Source organism: Neltuma alba, unplaced genomic scaffold (assembly GCF_004799145.2).
Source record: "Neltuma alba isolate B1F8T4 unplaced genomic scaffold, ASM479914v2 tig00012991_pilon, whole genome shotgun sequence".
NCBI classification, from domain to species: domain Eukaryota; kingdom Viridiplantae; phylum Streptophyta; class Magnoliopsida; order Fabales; family Fabaceae; genus Neltuma; species Neltuma alba.
In genome coordinates this window covers 71906-88734 of record NW_021637344.1, presented here as the reverse complement: position 1 = coordinate 88734, position 16829 = coordinate 71906, and the positions used below count along the sequence as shown (strand labels likewise).

Below are 16829 nucleotides of genomic sequence, written 5' to 3'. Positions count from 1 at the left end.
TGTACAAAAAAGACTCGTGCCTTTTCCTTTTTGTTCATAGTTTTCGCTGAATAGGAGAGTATCAGATTCACTCTTATCATAAGGGAATAACCCAGAAAGCCTAGTCGTTCATATTAAACTATAAATAATAGAAGGGAAAACATCATAAATCTCCATCATCTAATTAGACAGAGCACCACCTTCAAGATTCATAGCACAATGGCATATGAAAGCAACAATAGCCAGAGGAGAAACCGCCGCCACCACCCGCACCATCATCATCAGCTGTACGAGTGGAGCCCATCCAACGATTACCAGGAGTACGAGTACGAGGCCATAGAAGAGCCAGAGGTGAGAAGGAGCTATTATAAGCCTCACGGTCATCATCAAGCGGGCTTCAAGAGCAACAAGGAGGAGGGCATTGCAGATGTAGAAGCGTCAAGTTTGGCAGAGACCGAGACGGCTCTCGATCGTTTAAGGCACAGTGCTCATAACAGTAATGAGGATGTGGACCAAGAGGCTGACACCTTCATTCGGCTGGAGCACAGGAGGATGTACTTAACCAAGCTCATGTCCATGAGGCCCTTCTGATCCTAACTCGTGTCTGTATATGGGGGATTCATCATGCTGCGACTGTATAAATAAACTGCCAGCTCCCTTCTCTATTAAATAATGCGGCAAACCCTCACTTATTGTGATGCAGAGTGTTTTAATTGATATGCGTTAGCTTTGAGTTGTAATGTGTTTTGCAGATACAAGTATTGTTTAATCGCTGCTACTTGCTGCATGTTTCGTCTCTCTTTTCTTTTAGTGAAAAAAAAGATCCTTTTGCTGTTCAGGCTTACAGTTCATAATAGGAATGATTTATGCATAATGTCAAAATGATTGCTTTGAAAGGTTAATCTAAACGGAAGACCAGTTTGGTTGGTTATTAGGTGTTAGAATGACTTGGTTTAATAAGAGAGGCAGTCGACATCAACGAAATCGGGCAGTTGAAGTAGCTGGCCTGTATTCCTCTCCATCTCACAAGGCGGGAAACAGATGAGAGGGCGATTCAGCGCAAGCCGATCACGATTTGACGATTGAACCAAGCAAAAGTAAACAAGGCACGTTTCAGTCCACGATTTGATTCCAAAGGAATATGCTTCGCGGAAGATGCATAAACGTAATATGAAGCCCTTTAATTTCAATCCGCTCCTGCGGCAACGTAGGGATAAAGAGAGATTAATAATAATGTCATCTTGTTGGCCAAAAAATGATGATGATAGTATCCTCTTCAGCAACAACTGGAGTCATCCCCAGCCAAGGGCGTCGGGGAATCTCCAACGAATTAAACGACCAGCTGTCATGACTTGTGAAGATGAAGTCGCAGAATTGGCTCCTATGATACTGGATTTATCCTGGATGTTTGAACCGTACTTGCACCCATTTTAAAATAAATCATATTATTCGTTACTTATTAATATCTATTTGTTTTTCTTTTTAAAAAAAAAACGCAACATGCCCGCTCGTCAATGAACATCCTCTCAAACGAGAAGAACAAAGTAACAACGTACAACGTAGCATTTCATTATTTATTTTCCACTTCTAACAGAATATTACTTTTTGTCACATGTACTGCAGTAGAGCATATTACTAACATTTTCTTGTGTCAAATCCGTACTTTACCTCCACATACTTTTAACAAGTATTAATTTTGATTTCTGTAATTTAACAAGTAAACATTGTTAAAATCAAATTAAAGTCCTCATATAACTATAAATACTAATATTTTAAAAGACACAGAGCAGAGGAATGAAATACAACGGCAAAAAAATATACAAAGGCCCAAAAACACAGGCATTTGAAGCAAGTTTAACCCCCTTTGAAACAGTGATGTTTGTGGAAGAACTAATTAAGCATCATTAGCACATTATTATTGATGAGTTTGAAGTAACTAACACTTATTTGTAAACAGCGATCATTTTAATCTGATGGAGTGATATGATTATGCCCAAGTTGGGGGTCCCATGCAGTTATCGAAGGTGAGATAGAGACCACTCATGCGTATGACTGCAAGGGTTCTTTTAGGCATTTATGCGAATGCCAGTACATTTCTTTTCCTTTGCAGTACTGCCAAAACAACAAAGCAAGGATTCTAATTAACATCTAATTCTACTTATTCATCGCCTCGGCTTTCAATTACGGACACTAGAATACTTTAAACGTCACAAAGAGTTGCGTTACCAGCCAGAAATCTGCTTTAATCTAACAAGCACCGCATGCTGACAAAGACCAAATTCTCAATATGTACATCCTAATCATATAATTAGCATTCTTCATAAAAACGACCAAGTACGTATGCTTGCCACCCCCTTGCGATTTCTCCCAGCCACTAACTCCTAGAGGATCGCAGATACTCGTACTCATGCAAAGAAACCAGAAGCGACGCCCTCCTAGCTAGCCACGTTGCTCTAAAAGCCAGAGACATGAAACACAGAAAGAAGGAAGCTAGCAAGTGGAACGACAGAGAGGGCAGGTGTCGTGCCTCTTGAGGAACCACTTGTCCAAGCAAGCCGTGTGGAAGAAATGCTTGCAAGACAACTCACTCACCTCTTCACTGCCTTGGAAACGACACAGACAGACGCAGCACTCCGCCATGGCCGACCTTCTTCCGCCATCACTCACCATGCACTTGTACTGCATAATGGACACCCTCCTTCTCGCAACACAGCTCTGCTCATCATCTTCATCACCAAGCTCTTCCTGCACATTCATGTCTTCTGAGTTCCAAGCGACCGCTCGGAGAAGATACCTGAACAGGTTCTTCAACGTGGCCACCGATACCAAAGTGTTCATGACCAGCACCGGAAGCAGCCCCTCTGCTGCACTGGGGAAGTTGGACAGCCCCATTGTGATTCTTTCTTGAACTTGCGGGGAAGGCAGATTCTGGAGGAGCATAAATAAGCCAGCAGGAGGAGGAAGGCAGGAAGAGCGCTGACGGATGCTTAAATGATGACGAAACAGAGGAAGTGACAGGCATTTAGAGGAGTCAACACGTGGCGAAGCGTGTGGGGAGGAGGAAGACGATGAGGTCACGTGTCCGCGGGGCACATCGCTGCCCACAGTGATGATGCCTCCTGGCATTCATCCTCACCGCTCTCTTTTTCCCTCATCTCTCACATCTCATCATTTATTGTCCTTCTTCTCTCCTTTCTTCCTTAATCATCATCCCACTTTCCTGGATCTCCTCTCTTTTTCGGAAGCTTAAAAGCTGAGCTTCTGCATATGGAAGATATTGGATCCCTCCACATGCACATATGTTCATACTTTTCCTGTGAATCACGATGTTTAATCATAGAAGGGGAAATAGAATTCGGAGAAGATATTATTATTATTATTACTATTGTTATTATTATTTAAAAAATGATAAATTTATCTAAACGGTTTAAGTATGCAAGTGGTCAGCCGGCAGGCCCCACCAAATTTGGGGGGGGGGGGGACCTTCAAGTTTGTCACGTCCCGGCGCCCTAACGCAGATCAAAATCTAAGCAGCCTTACCATGTCACGACTTAATTAGTAATCAGCATCATTTCTAACTTATTGATTAGTTGTTTGATATTTAATACGGTCACGGAGGAGTACTAATTAAATGGCATTAATGCATTATACACTCTTTCTGGAAAAACCGGGAAAAAATAATTTGCAAACGCTTTCTAGTTTACATATTTTTTCTAGTTAAAAAAATTTAGATGGCAAAAAAGTTCTTCCCAAGTGAACAAAAGATCTCTTGATATAAGTAATTTTGACGAGATACTTCATATTCTGAGCTCTTGTATCTCCGTTCATATTCCATATTACTCAACTTGTGCTTTTGGCGCACCTAGATTATCACTTATTTCACATGGATGAGACGGATGCATGGCACAGTTCCTCTTTCAAGTTCGAATGCGTTTCGTGAATTTGCAATTAAAAAATGCATTATTCAAATCGATATTTATACACTGACAACTGACAAGACGAGAAGCAGACGTCCGAATATGAGATAAGACAGTCGTATTCTCGGGCGGATTGTAACTACAAGAGATTAATGTTGAAGACACGAAACTAGTTGTAATAGATTTTAGGTGAGGGATGACACATGGAATCTCCTTTAACGGAGACTCTAGAAAGTTCTCCGCTGTGGACAGATGTGAGGAATTGGCATCACACATGAATGAACAAGATTCGATGCGGAAAAAAAAATCATAACACACCCTCTTGACAATGACTCGCCTTCCTTTGTCTTATACGGGTTCGCTCTGAGGAACTTGTAGCCTCTAAGTTGAGCCACGTTCCTCCGCAGCACCCCAATACCATACTTAAAACTGATTTGACCCATCCATCTTTCCTCTTTGTGATGACAGATGGAACCTTACTTGAAAAATCAGCAATTCATTAGACTTTCCCATCCCTCTCCTTCTGCTGCATTACTAGCCTCCAAAAATGTTGATTACATTACACTAGTCAGTATATTATTTATCTTCATCCATACACCCACTGTCAGCAGCGAATTATACAGTCAATTTATCGCTTTTGTCGTAAGTAGGACTCTGGTTTGTGATTTGACATAACTAACATTACAAACTTGTAAAAAAAAAAAAAACCACAAATAATGAGGACGGCCTGTTTTCCAAGCACAACAGGTGGTGGTGTCCGCGTACAACATCAACTTTGGTCGTTATCTCTTAATGAGCTGTCGAATTAGACGTATCAATACCAACGGCCTTGTAGTATGCATTTTCCGCGCTAGTCAGCCGACTCTGGAACATCGTCCACTCCTTTCTACACCTCTCCCTCACCTGCCAACACAACCATCATAACACCTTAATAATAGTCAAGTCATCGCTATACGGCCCATTAATCCCAGGCACTTAAACCAGCAAATGTCTAATAAAAAAGATCGGCCAAAAATTTAAACACTGCTAAACTTACCCCCTGCCACGGTGCTTTCCCAGTTTGCGTTTGTCCCTGCTAAGCACATGAAAGTTTATAAGCTTCATAGTGCAGCTATCAGGGGATCAGATAAATCTTACAAAAATAACCATGACAAACATATCACCTGATTCCCTAGCGTGGGAACACCTTGGTGAATAATCCACTGAGAATCAACTACGCCGATCTTTTCATGGGCAGGCTATATGAGAGAAAAAGGGTATCAGTTTTGAGTTCCAATGCCATCAAGATTATAATTGCAAATTCTCTGCTTTCATAACCCCCTCTCTGTGTTTGGTTTGTGCCTCTCCTAACGCTAATTTATAACTCAACAAAATTAGATGAAAGTGGTGGTATAATAGATTCACTCACCTCAACGCATTTTCTAAGAGCGAAGTCAAGTCCCCACCCGTGGACCAGGTCATTCTGCAATACCCAGAGCCATCATGTATTATTATAAGAGATAACTGGTTGCTTAGAAAGAGAGTCAACTGTGCTTAAACAGAAGGTAATATTTGTAAAGAAAATAAAAAGGATTTGATTGAGTAGTCATTGAAACCTGAATCATATGCCACACGCAGCGCCATGCCTCTCGTGAAAACACAGGAGCCATAATCTCAACAAAGCTGCATTCACATGACAGGATGAGATAAGGCAAGTTGGACCAAATAATAGAAGTATAAGACTTCGGCAGATAATTACGCTGCACAAGGGGGCAGATGAGGGTCTGTGCACCATCCTGGCTTCTCTTCTGTTACCCTATTTCAAAAGAAGAAACAAGGTAAATGGTTATCATACATTCTGTTGCGTAACAGGCAAAACAAGAAAACCGATTCAAGATTCTCATCACTCTTACTTGTGAACTTCACGATCACCTCTCCTCTTCGTCATTTGCCATGTCAAACCTTTATTAGGTTCTAAACCTGGCTGTGAAATCTCCAAGCCATGCTTCCGTACCAGTTTTAAGTACCTGCAATCGTAATGACAATGACATATAAAACTTCAAGGGAAAGTAGAAACCTGATGGAAAAAATTATTTTACATCAAATACTCACTTCTCTGCATTGAAATGCTCAACCCCCAAGTCTTCATCCCATATAAATATGTAGTCATATGGAGCCACAATATCTGGATGCAGAAATCGTTTGGCATACCACCTAGGACATGGAAAATCAAATAGTCACTATCATATCATAATTCAAAATGACAAATCTTGTTTGGCAACAGTCGACAATATTATCTGCAAATGGTCCGATGGGCAAAACTTGAGAGCAGGAAGTTGTTTGTTACCATTTTGTCTGTTTGCGAGCACTCACATGAATAGCCCGCTTTGACCACTCAAACTCATCCCATTCCGTGGTTCGTCCATCATAATGAAACAGAAGGATCGTGAAGTTCTCTGAGAACTGTCCAAGTAATACGTTTGGTTACAGAAGAAATAAACAAGGTATTTGTATCAGCAGAGAGGGAGATGATTGTTTATTTAGATTTAGAAGAATTGATGTGGAAGAGTAAATCAGGTTTGGAATATTAAGTGACAAAGTACCAAAAAGTATTGCAAATAAAAACAATCCTCAAGAAGGAAAATTACACATACATGCTGTATTGGGAAGTTTAGCAATGAAATCTGGAGAAAAAAGAGCACCATTTTTTTAACTTCTGACATGGACTCCCTAATCACGTTTCAAATTTTCACAAGCATACAGCATTCTCATCATGCCCTCTTAGAAAAGGTGGGAAAAAATCATTACAAATCCTCCAAGGTTTAAATCAAACATGTGCGTGTGCGCGCAAAGATACCTTTTTAACTGCTGCATCAATATTCTTTTTCTGATCGTAGCCAACAGTGAACGTTACCAAATACTTTGGCTTGGATGTCAAATCCTGCAATCGAACCCACTAAATTTAGAAAACTTCAAAACATAAACATCAGATGATCAGAGATAGTTCCAGTGCAAGGTTTATCTACAGGAAAAATACACATGTAGCAAGCTACTTGAGTTTCCTTTACAGCCAGTTTCCTCAAGTTTTGGACAAGGCGGATTTTTGTCATAGAAGCAAGCAGATAGCTCAAATAATATTGTCAACCAAATATAATACCTATTTGACAACTTGAACAAACAATAGCAAATGGATTAACAGGATCTTAATACGCCTTTAAGACATGCTTTCCATGCTCCATGCACTCGTAAAGAATAAAGTTAATAGTTTTTCTCATGACAATCAGGTATTGAAGCCATATTTCAATTTTCAAATGTAAAGTGATTTAGGATACACACCTCACTGGGCTTACCCCACAATCTTCGCAAGTACAAGTCCGATTCAGCTTCAACAATTCCAGGAGGTAATCTTTCAGCACCTCTTGGGTTTGATGGAACCCAAATCTGCAGAGAAACATGGAAACAAGGAACTTATTGTAACGAAAGGCTTGAAACAAGGAAACGGAATTGGGGGAAGCCCTTTGGATTCACATATTGAGATTTCCTATTTTCTTGTTCCTCTTTTGTAGCTTAAACAGAGTGCATGATTGTGATTTCCTATTTTCTTTTCCCTTGTTTGAAAGTGCAAATTTTTGTTCAGAAAAACCATAAAGAAAACAAATAATGAACACACTAGAAAATTTAAGTAATTAGATCATGACTGTTCTGAAGTTCAAGATTTTGAGAGAAAACCAATTAGTTCCTAAAAATTACAGTGGGTGGTAGAATTTTGGTCCGTAAAGTGGGGAATGGGAGGTATGCAACTGTAAATCTTTCTAAGAACAGGAAGTTAGCCATAGAAAGAAGTGCTAAACAAACTGCAGAGACCTAACACTCTTGCTACGAACAAATTGCTCACAGGATTTCAAAGTCCACTCCATTTAATCTGGCGAACTTGTATGCTAAGTCAAGACTCTGAAAGCAAGTGCATAAAGCTAGCCAATTGATAAAATTCACTTCATTTCGCCCACCCATTAAACTCTACTGCCTTTTTATGTGTATTCCATCTCCATCCAGGAAATATCTTCCATGGATATTTGATGAGATTATGGACCTGGTTCCAATCCAAATCTACCTTCTATTTCAACCTAGAGGTAACATACTACATAATCACTAGCTTCCTGGAATTTCCATTTTTTTTTTTTTCCTTTACTACATCCTGGAATGTCTATTGACATTAAACATCGTTAATAATGCTGAAAGGGCATGATGCGTACCTTTGTACCATTTAAGGATTGATCATGTGATTGTCTGCGGCTGTTATTCTTTACAGATGACCAAGGAGAAGCACCTGTATATTTGTCCTCAATGTAAGAGAGGTCAATGGAGGGAAGAAGGCCAGACGGAAGATTAAACTGCAAAACATTAATCTCTGTCAGTACGTTGTGCTTTTTACTTCAAATCATAAATAAATTACAAAAGTATAATGTGCATCAGTGAATTGAAAGAAAAAAACTCAGTTTGCACCTTCGTTATTGACAATGTTGGAAATGATACTCCAATAAAGAAGCCAAAAATTACTCCGACAAAAGTTGTCACGATAAGCCGCATACTTTCACTTGGTTTTCTGTTAGTTGAACTGCAACCAACAAGATGAAAATGTCACTTGATTGTTAGAGATAACCTTTAACTAGTACAGACAAAATTTCTCACAATAAAAAGAATGATGAAATTAGTTTCTCCAGTGATTAGACCTGCGAGTAGTTGTCCCCATTTTATCAAAACCTCTGAGGGTGCGTAAAAATATGAGCAGAAGCTATTCTTCACCACCCAACCACTGGCATTCGCACTCCATAAAAGAAAAAAAGGTGCTCAGCAAAAGAATTCAGGCCGTGCTGAAGTTACAGAAAAGAAAGAAAGAAACAGGTTAAGCAGTGGAAAAAGGCAATGTCTCCAAAGAACGAAAAAGGAGAAAATACACCACAGTAGTGATCTCGTGAGGGTAAAGAGATATATATATATATATATATATATATATTCTGTGGAAAATCCTCCAAATGTTTCCTGGTCTTCCAGTGAATTTAAAATTCAGAATAGTTTTCTATAGGATAGGCGTCCCATAAACCAAGTAGTGTAGTAAGATTTCGTGCTGGAACTTCCTTGATCTTTTCCAACATCTCAAATGGCAATTCGGGAGTAAGGACACATCTATATGGCACGACTTACAAATATGCCACAAGAAATGGCAAAATAATAACTAGGGTTAGCAATCATCCATTCTTCAAACTACATGATTGGACCGTAAGCAAGAAAAGCACGAGATTTCCCCCAATGAACTCCGCAAATAACTCTATAGGATGGCATACAAGTCTATCTCTATGACAAGAGTGAAATACAAGGCAACTCGATGATATTCCTCACCTCCTATGGCAGAGATTACCCAACCCTGTGGCAGTTTCTAATTATATCCAATGCTGTAACTAACGAACACCCCCTTCCTCCTATTGTCCAATAATGAGAAAGAAAAGCGTAGTTGTCCGGTACTTCAGTAAGACAAGATAATTGTTCGCCGGTAACATTCGAAATCCAACGGCAAAACCAGCAGGGTCAGCTCAGATAGATTCTTTAAATTGTGCATCAGGTTTGTTGGAGAGATTTTCGTGATAGAATGTGGCAACCAGAGTCGATTGGACCAAAAAAGAAAAGAAAAGAAAAGAAAAGCTCCCCGCAACATGTGCTTGAAGGAAATGAATAGTCAATAACCTGGCAACTCAAGACAGATAATCTCAAACTGCCAGCAAACGAGCTGAAAACGAGATGCAACCGAAAAAGGCAGCGACTAAAGATTGCTCGCACCTTACAGGTTGCAGTATCTCTAAAAACTGAAGTTCCACGCTTCAAGCTCTCCAAACAAAGTTTGAGACATTTAAAAAATAAATAGCATTATATTGGGTTTAGTTGAGCGGATGATTGTTTTGGTGTCCGATTTCAGACAGCGAGATATCATATTCGCATATTGGTACTTTGTTTACGTGTCCGTTGAAAGCGCAAACAATCAGACACCGTAAGTACCAGTTAGTTAATAATCAGAGAAAGTAAGTACCAGTTAGTTCATGATCAGAGAAAGTAAAGGTCACCTGAAATAGCCCTAAAAACCGAAGCAAGATCTGACAGCAAAGGAATTTCTGGCGAACAGCTGAGAATCAGAGGAAAGGGAAACACTGTGGTACGGACAGAAATCTGAGGTGCGATGAATCAGTGATCGACCTTACCAAAGGTGCGAGAAGAAGCCGCGTAAACGAGAAATTTAACGGCGAAACACAAACAAACAAATAACGAAATGGAATGATGTCTGAGGCTCGGGAAGGGAGCAACAGGAAACAAGATCTTGAGATTTGATCAGCGGTGGGAAACAACCGAGATGATGATTGTGCTCTTGTATTGGTCTTAGAATCCCCTTCTTCCTTTAAGAAATATAAACACCCCCGAGAGCACACGAGCTTTGAATGAATTTAAAGACGCCACAAAACTTGTTTCTTTTTTCTTGAAATTTCTTATCTTACCAAACAAATAGAGAAAATATAGGGACGACGTTTTGTCAGTGCAGGAATTTAGGCGGATTATGAATTCAGTGAATTTAGGTGACTTTTCAACATATCTCTAATGGGCGGTTAATTGATTAGCCTTTCTACCCTTCACCGTGTTATTGTGTTAGTTATGAGCAAAAGGGATGAAACTGATGTATTTTAATTTTATTTAATAATTTGATAAGTTACATTATTTGCAACTGATGAATCCCATAACTTCCTCAACGGAGATTTCAGATTTCAATGCTGGTGATCTTTATTCTTAGAAGCAATTGATATTAAACTCAAATTATTTTACGTGCTAATTTTTTTTCCCCCCAGAAAGACACTTGTCTTTTGGATGAAGTTATATTTAAGGTGGCCAGGTCTAGGCTATTATTTACCTGCTGGTCAAACAAAAAAAAAAGGCTATTATTTACCAGTACTGGGCCCAAAAGGGACAAATGAAAATGAAGCATATCTTAATTTCGAAGGGACTTCCAACTCCCAAACAAATTGGATGCCTCTGTCTGCGACCTATAACCATAAGTACCGCACCGTAATGGGTAATGGGAACGAAGAAAGTTCGAAAGGTCATTTCCTGGGAAGCTCCAAAACCCACCCTGCCTTCTCAGCCTAACCAACCAAGACTTTTCAAGATGCCATTTCTGCATTCGGTCCTCTGGGACGCCAGTGGTATATGGTAATAGTAGGAACATTGCCCATACGCTCTCACACTGTTCACTCTTATTTAGGTGTGTGAGTGTGACCACATCCCCAATTGCGTGTCCCAACTAATCCAATTCTGACGTTTTAATAATTTGATGTCGTGACTGGCAACGGTTGGGAGGCCTAAAAATGAGTTACTCCATTGATCCTTTTCGACATATTGAACCCTTTGTTTATTTTAATGTTGGAATTTATTTGGATGGAAAATACTTGCTGGTGATTTGTTGTTTCTTTTCAATGCCACGGTCTTAAATATGAGATCTTTACATTATAAAATAGATATTATATTTAAAATCAAAAAAATATTAATCGATTTTTTAAAAATAAGTGACCAGTAATCCCCGATGTTACTCCTTGTGGACGTCATTTTCCTTTCAAACATAATTGACCAGTAATCCACGATGGTAATAGTAGATTATATTTCTTGGTCCAGAATGATGAGGCAGCTTCGTCTCTGTGGACATATTCAACAATAAAATTATTAAACGTCATAATGCTGACTCATTACGCGCGTTCCATTCACTCTGTTGAATCGAGGGAGTACTTGCCCCCGTATGTCATGGCGACATTTTCTGCAAGACAGACACGCATGGTTTCATGATGAAATAAATTTTGACTTTTGTCAACGACACTTGTACAGGACGAGGTATTTCAGCACACATCCGTATTATCATTAAATAATTAATCCTATTTTAAAGAACTTCTGTTGTCAGAATGATTTTGTAAATTCTTTCTCTTGTATTTACAAATCTATCCTTTTTTAATTAAATATTGTATGGCAATTTAAAACGCAACTGTCAATTTGGCCTTGTTGGATGTGTGCACTTCTAAGTGCCACCACATCCGTGATCTATCCATCTTTGTGAAAAATTCAGCCTCACTTCCCTCATAATTATCAGTTTATCATATTGCAAATTCTCTTATTTATATATGACAAAAGACCTCGTGTATGTGTTCCTTGGATTTTAAATATGAGCTAAACAATTATTGTATAATTTAAATATTTGTCACTGGATACTGGATCTATAAATACGAATTTTTCAATATTTTCTCAATTCTGGGCATATTGTACCAGCTCAATATTTATAAAATATTGATAATTTATTATTCACAAGTCACTTAATTTTCATGTTTTAAAAAAAAAAAAAAATTTCACAGTCGCCATAGGACCAGGAGATTACGGAGCTCAAAATTCAAGGCCCATATATATAGCCCAGAGAAGCCCAGTGAGAATAACTGGCAAGGAGACCCAGCCCATAATGATCCAACAAGCAAAGCATCGAAGGCCAGGCCCACCATTATTATCTGGAGTGCCTGAAAAATAAATGCGAGATGATGTGGCAAATTATCTGCTTTGTCGGCAAAAGCAAGTAGGGCAACGAACTAATTTGACTAATTCCCCAAACGGCTAGCTGCGGAATCACTCGTTTCCCTGGGACCCAACCGCCTTTCATATTTCGCTCCACCGCCCTTACTTGCCAGAACTCACTCTCTCTCTCTCTCTCCCCTTTGTTTATACTTTATAGCCGTTAAAGCCTCTCTCCTCTTCGTTCTGCTCTGGCTCTAGGCCTCCAATGGCTACCTGTTCTTCACTTTTACCTGGTACTCACTATTCTTCCTCTTTGAAGCGGAAGAGGCCCCTCAATATTCAGATCCCAGATGTCTTGCAAGAAATCCAGGCACCCAAGCTTCATGATTCGAAGGCATTGAAGGACAACGTTTCTCTTAGCGGAATTGGTTTCGGGGTCTTTTCTGTTAAAGGCAAGAAATCGTGCATGGAAGATGCTCACAAAATTGTTTCTTCTTTAGAGAGCAACCCAAAAAAGGTTGGCCATGCAGAACTGAAAAAGAGGACTTCTTTTGTTTGTTTATCTTGTTTTCTTCTCTCATATTCATAATTTGCAGGGCTTTTTCGGCGTCTATGATGGGCATGGCGGCAGGAAGGCCGCAGAGTTTGTCGTTGAGAACTTACACGCCAATATTCTCGAAATGGTGGGGAATTGTGAAGAGTCAAGGGCCAAGCGGGAGGCAGTTAAAGCTGGGTATCTAAAGACCGACGAAGAGTTCTTAAAAAAGGCAAGTGCTTGCCCTTTTTTTCCATTTTCCCAAATTCTGATGCTTCTTCTTCACAAGGTTCTGTTATTTATCACATCATTAGAGGTCTAATAAAATTATAATGTTAGTAATATTGATTTGGATCCTCTGAACTATTGACTACCTTACCTATATTAGAATATTGAATTATTGTAGCTTGTGTGTATATATATTTTGCTGAATTATTGTAGAATATAGAATGTAGTCATTGCTGAATGGAACATCCTCTGAACATGACAACCTTTTTCTTTGTATATTGTTTTCTTTTTTAATGTCTATGCGTTAATGGAACACATAAAAATGTTACAAAGGCAATAAGCTTTATAAAAATTGTTTGAGAAAATAAACTCGAAGATGCAAATAGTACTCATAAACAGTTGCGGATTTCTTTCCCCCAGAGTCTTATTGTTTGTTGGTTGTGGAAATTTTGATTTCAATGCACCGAATAGGGTATAGGAAGTGGTGCTTGTTGTGTGACAGCCTTGATCCATGGAGAAGAGATTGTTGTTTCGAACGTGGGAGATTGCAGGGCTGTTCTTTGCAGAAGTGGAGTGGCTGAAGTTCTCACTAGAGATCACAGAGCGGAACTAGAGGATGAACGGAGAAGAATTGAGGAAAAGGTACTTATTTTCTAATTCAAGAGAAAGAAAGCGATTTTTCCCCCTTGAAATTATATTTATGGAGTAAAATAGATCATCCACGTGCTATATATCTGAAGGGAGGATACGTGGAGATACATCGAGGAGCTTGGAGAGTGCATGGGGTACTCTCTGTTTCTAGAAGCATTGGGGATGCTCATCTAAAGCAGTGGGTGGTGGCTGAACCTGATACCAAGATCCTACAATTAACTGCAGATATGGAGTTTCTTGTGTTGGCTTCTGATGGACTGTGGGAAGAGGTAAGACAAATATAGCTCCTATAAATAAGATTGATTTCAAAAGCACCTGTGCATGTTATGCTTCGATTTGTTGTAGGACTACGAGATTGATTTTGTTAACATTTGTCCAGGTCAGTAATCAAGAAGCTGTTGATACTGTGACACGTTTTCTTCGAAATGAAGAGAAGATATGCTCCTTGGAAGATGTACAGAACGATATTGATGCGGATTATGGTCAAGTAAACGTAAGTCCATCATCAAAGTTACGAAGAGTTTCACTTGTGAAGCAGTCAAGGGGCAATAGGAGGAACCTGAACGGCTGGAATGAAGTTGGTGAAGATGATTTTGGTTGTGAAAATGAAAGCCCTCCATCGAAATCACGGAGAATTTCATTGGTGAAGCGAGTGAGTATGAAAAAAGAGACGTCAGTTAAAGAAAGCAATATGTGCAAGAAAAGTACCGCATCTAAACTTCTAGTAGCTTGTAAGGAGCTTGTGAACCTTGCTATGAAAAGAGGGGCTTTGGATGATATCACTGTAATGATAATTGATTTAATACATTACAAGCGTAGTACTTGAAACTTGATGCCTTAAAGGTTTTGGGCTAAGACTTAAAGTTGAGCCTATTTATATGCATCCTCTTGTTGCTCTTGATACTAGAGTCTAGATATTCTATCAGGCCAGATTTATGTGTTGGAAAAAGTTTGATCAATGTCTTTTTATGATTTAATGTTCTTAAAATCTCAGCCTAGTGACAGCCAATTAAAGAAAGCAACATGTGCAAGAAAAGTATAGTCTCTAGATTTCTAGTAGTTTGTAAGAAGCTTGTGAACCTTATTGCTTCATGGCTTTTTTGTTGGAGAAAGTTTGATCAACGTCTGACTTGACATTTCAATTCAGTGATAGCCAGTCAAAGAAAGCAATATGTGCAAGGAAAATGCAGCCTGTAGACTTTCAATAGCTTGTAAAGAGCTTGTAAACCTTATTAATTGGATAGGCCTATTGGGCTAAGCCTGTGTTGAATAAAGTTTGATTAGCATCATATTAGGCTAGACTCTGTGTTGAAGCCAGTTTGATCAACATCTTCTTATGATTTAATGGGTTTAACATCTCAACTTACCAATAGCCAGTTAAATAAAGCACTGTGTAAGAAAAGTGTAGTATCTAGACTTCTAATAGCTTGTAAGGAGCTTGTGAATCTTGCTGTAAAAAGGGCAGTATCTAGACTTCTAATAGCTTGTAAGGAGCTTGTGAATCTTGCTGTGAAAAGGGAAACTTTAAATGGTATCACTGTAAATAAGACAACGTATAAGAAAGTGTAGCTTCTAGACTTCTCATAGCTTTTAAGGAGCCTGTAAACTTTGCTGATTTAATGGGCTTAGTGGGCTAGGTATGTGTGTTGACAAAAGTTTGGTCAACATCTTAGTAGGCGAGGCCTGTGTGTTAAAGAAGTTTGATCAATATTTTCTTATGATTCAATAGGTTTAACATCTTAACTTAAAGATAAGCAGTTAAAGAAGACAACGTGCAAAAAAAGTGTTTAGACTTTTTGTAGCTTATGAAGAGCTTATGAATCTTGCTATAGAAAGGGAAACTTTGGATGATACACTGTAATAATAATTGATTTAAAATATTACAAGTGCAGCATTTGAAACTTGATGACTTAAAGGGTTTGGGTTAAGAGGTAAAATTGAGCCTATTTATATGCATCTTTTTGGTTCTCCTTATACTAGGGTTTAGACATCCTATTAGGTCATGCCCATAAGAAAAGTTGAAGGAAATAGAGTTACCCCTTTACTAATAGCTTTAATTTTTGACCTAGTGGTTACACTTCCCTCCTTGAATGCATTGTTTTGTTTTTTGTTACGCTTGATAGATAGTTTTCATTCCTTTGTATGGCACTATGGCACTATGCCATAACCATAGTGAAAATTGAAAAATCTTTCTGGGTGCATTTTCTGCTAGCATATGCCTTCTGCAGAGTGTGAAAACTGAAGGGTCTCTTGATCACAATAAAATAGAACTTTTTTTTATAACGTGAGAACATCAAGTCATTTTTCAATTTGTTAATGTTTCTTGATGTAATTTAGTCACAATGGCTTGCAAAAACTCTAAGAAAAATAACTTCCATTAGATGTAGTAATATGTGTTAAGTCTGTGGACCCAACTCACCAAACTCGCTGAAAAGTAGCAGGTTGGATTGGAAAAATGTGAACCCATTTTAATATGATTGTCTTTAGCCACAATCTACTATGAGCTAATTTGAGCTATTTTTTTAAAAATTTTTTTACAGTTTTTATTTTAATGAAAAAAATTATCATTTTCACTCAATTTAAATCTAACAATTTTATTTCTTATTTTCTTTATTTTATCATTTTTTTAGTTTTTTTTTTATTTTTTCATTTTTATATTAATAAAATAACTATTAAAAATGAATTATATGTTTATATTTTTAAGCTGAGATTAATTTAATTTATAATTACATTAAAATATAAAAATAAGGATAATTTACTCTCTAAACGTTTGTAATTTAATTTAGGATTAATATAATATTTAGTCTTTTAAGTTTACCTTCATTTTGATTTTGATCTCTCAAATTTCAAACCATAGACTTTAGACCCTAAAAAGGCAAAATAATCCAAGTTTTTATTAGATTATAAAGATCTATGTTATAAATGAAAAAAATTTGAGAAGCCAAAATCTATAGCTTTAG

The 16829-nt window shown here is 38.2% G+C and overlaps 3 protein-coding genes across 9 annotated transcripts; 1 reads left to right on the top strand and 2 right to left on the bottom strand.

Annotated features, from left to right (window-relative positions):
• Positions 1–2114: 2114 nt before the first annotated feature.
• On the bottom strand, positions 2115–2935 carry LOC114733293 (probable E3 ubiquitin-protein ligase XERICO). The gene has a single exon (XM_028920737.1). The coding sequence runs from the start codon at positions 2917–2919 to the stop codon at positions 2470–2472; it is 450 nt and encodes a 149-aa protein (XP_028776570.1). The 5' UTR covers positions 2920–2935; the 3' UTR covers positions 2115–2469.
• A 1065-nt stretch (positions 2936–4000) lies between these two features.
• Positions 4001–10372, bottom strand: LOC114733278 (uncharacterized). 7 transcript variants are annotated; one of them, XM_028920711.1, is made up of 15 exons: positions 9989–10371; positions 8606–8746; positions 8379–8490; positions 8129–8266; positions 7212–7316; positions 6733–6816; positions 6223–6338; positions 5988–6089; positions 5789–5902; positions 5635–5691; positions 5492–5558; positions 5305–5358; positions 5060–5134; positions 4933–4971; positions 4001–4799 (listed from the first exon to the last, which is right to left on the bottom strand). In XM_028920711.1, the coding sequence occupies exons 2-15, from the start codon at positions 8623–8625 to the stop codon at positions 4686–4688; spliced, it is 1197 nt and encodes a 398-aa protein (XP_028776544.1). In that variant the 5' UTR covers positions 8626–8746; positions 9989–10371; the 3' UTR covers positions 4001–4685. The 7 variants fall into 7 exon arrangements, with proteins under 7 accessions (XP_028776544.1, XP_028776550.1, XP_028776548.1 ...); XM_028920717.1 differs by having other exon boundaries at positions 4933–4968; XM_028920715.1 differs by having other exon boundaries at positions 8606–8700.
• Positions 10373–12652: 2280 nt separating this feature from the next.
• On the top strand, positions 12653–15054 carry LOC114733277 (probable protein phosphatase 2C 14). Its single transcript, XM_028920710.1, has 5 exons — positions 12653–12972; positions 13052–13222; positions 13690–13860; positions 13959–14138; positions 14249–15054. Exons 1-5 carry the CDS (start codon positions 12721–12723, stop codon positions 14693–14695), a joined length of 1221 nt encoding a protein of 406 aa, XP_028776543.1. The 5' UTR covers positions 12653–12720; the 3' UTR covers positions 14696–15054.
• The last annotated feature ends 1775 nt before the right edge of the window (positions 15055–16829 follow it).

Coding starts and splice junctions, on each gene's coding strand:
- LOC114733293 (XM_028920737.1), bottom strand. CDS start 2,919: ATGCTCCTCCAGAATCTGCCTTCCCCGCAAGTTCAAGAAAGAATCACA.
- LOC114733278 (XM_028920711.1), bottom strand. CDS start 8,625: ATGGGGACAACTACTCGCAG. Junction 8,267..8,378: donor CAACATTGTCAATAACGAAG/GTGCAAACTGAG, acceptor AATGTTTTGCAG/TTTAATCTTCCGTCTGGCCT. Junction 4,800..4,932: donor GGAAAGCACCGTGGCAGGGG/GTAAGTTTAGCA, acceptor TTGTGTTGGCAG/GTGAGGGAGAGGTGTAGAAA.
- LOC114733277 (XM_028920710.1), top strand. CDS start 12,721: ATGGCTACCTGTTCTTCACTTTTACCTGGTACTCACTATTCTTCCTCT. Junction 13,223..13,689: donor ACGAAGAGTTCTTAAAAAAG/GCAAGTGCTTGC, acceptor TGCACCGAATAG/GGTATAGGAAGTGGTGCTTG. Junction 13,861..13,958: donor GGAGAAGAATTGAGGAAAAG/GTACTTATTTTC, acceptor ATATATCTGAAG/GGAGGATACGTGGAGATACA.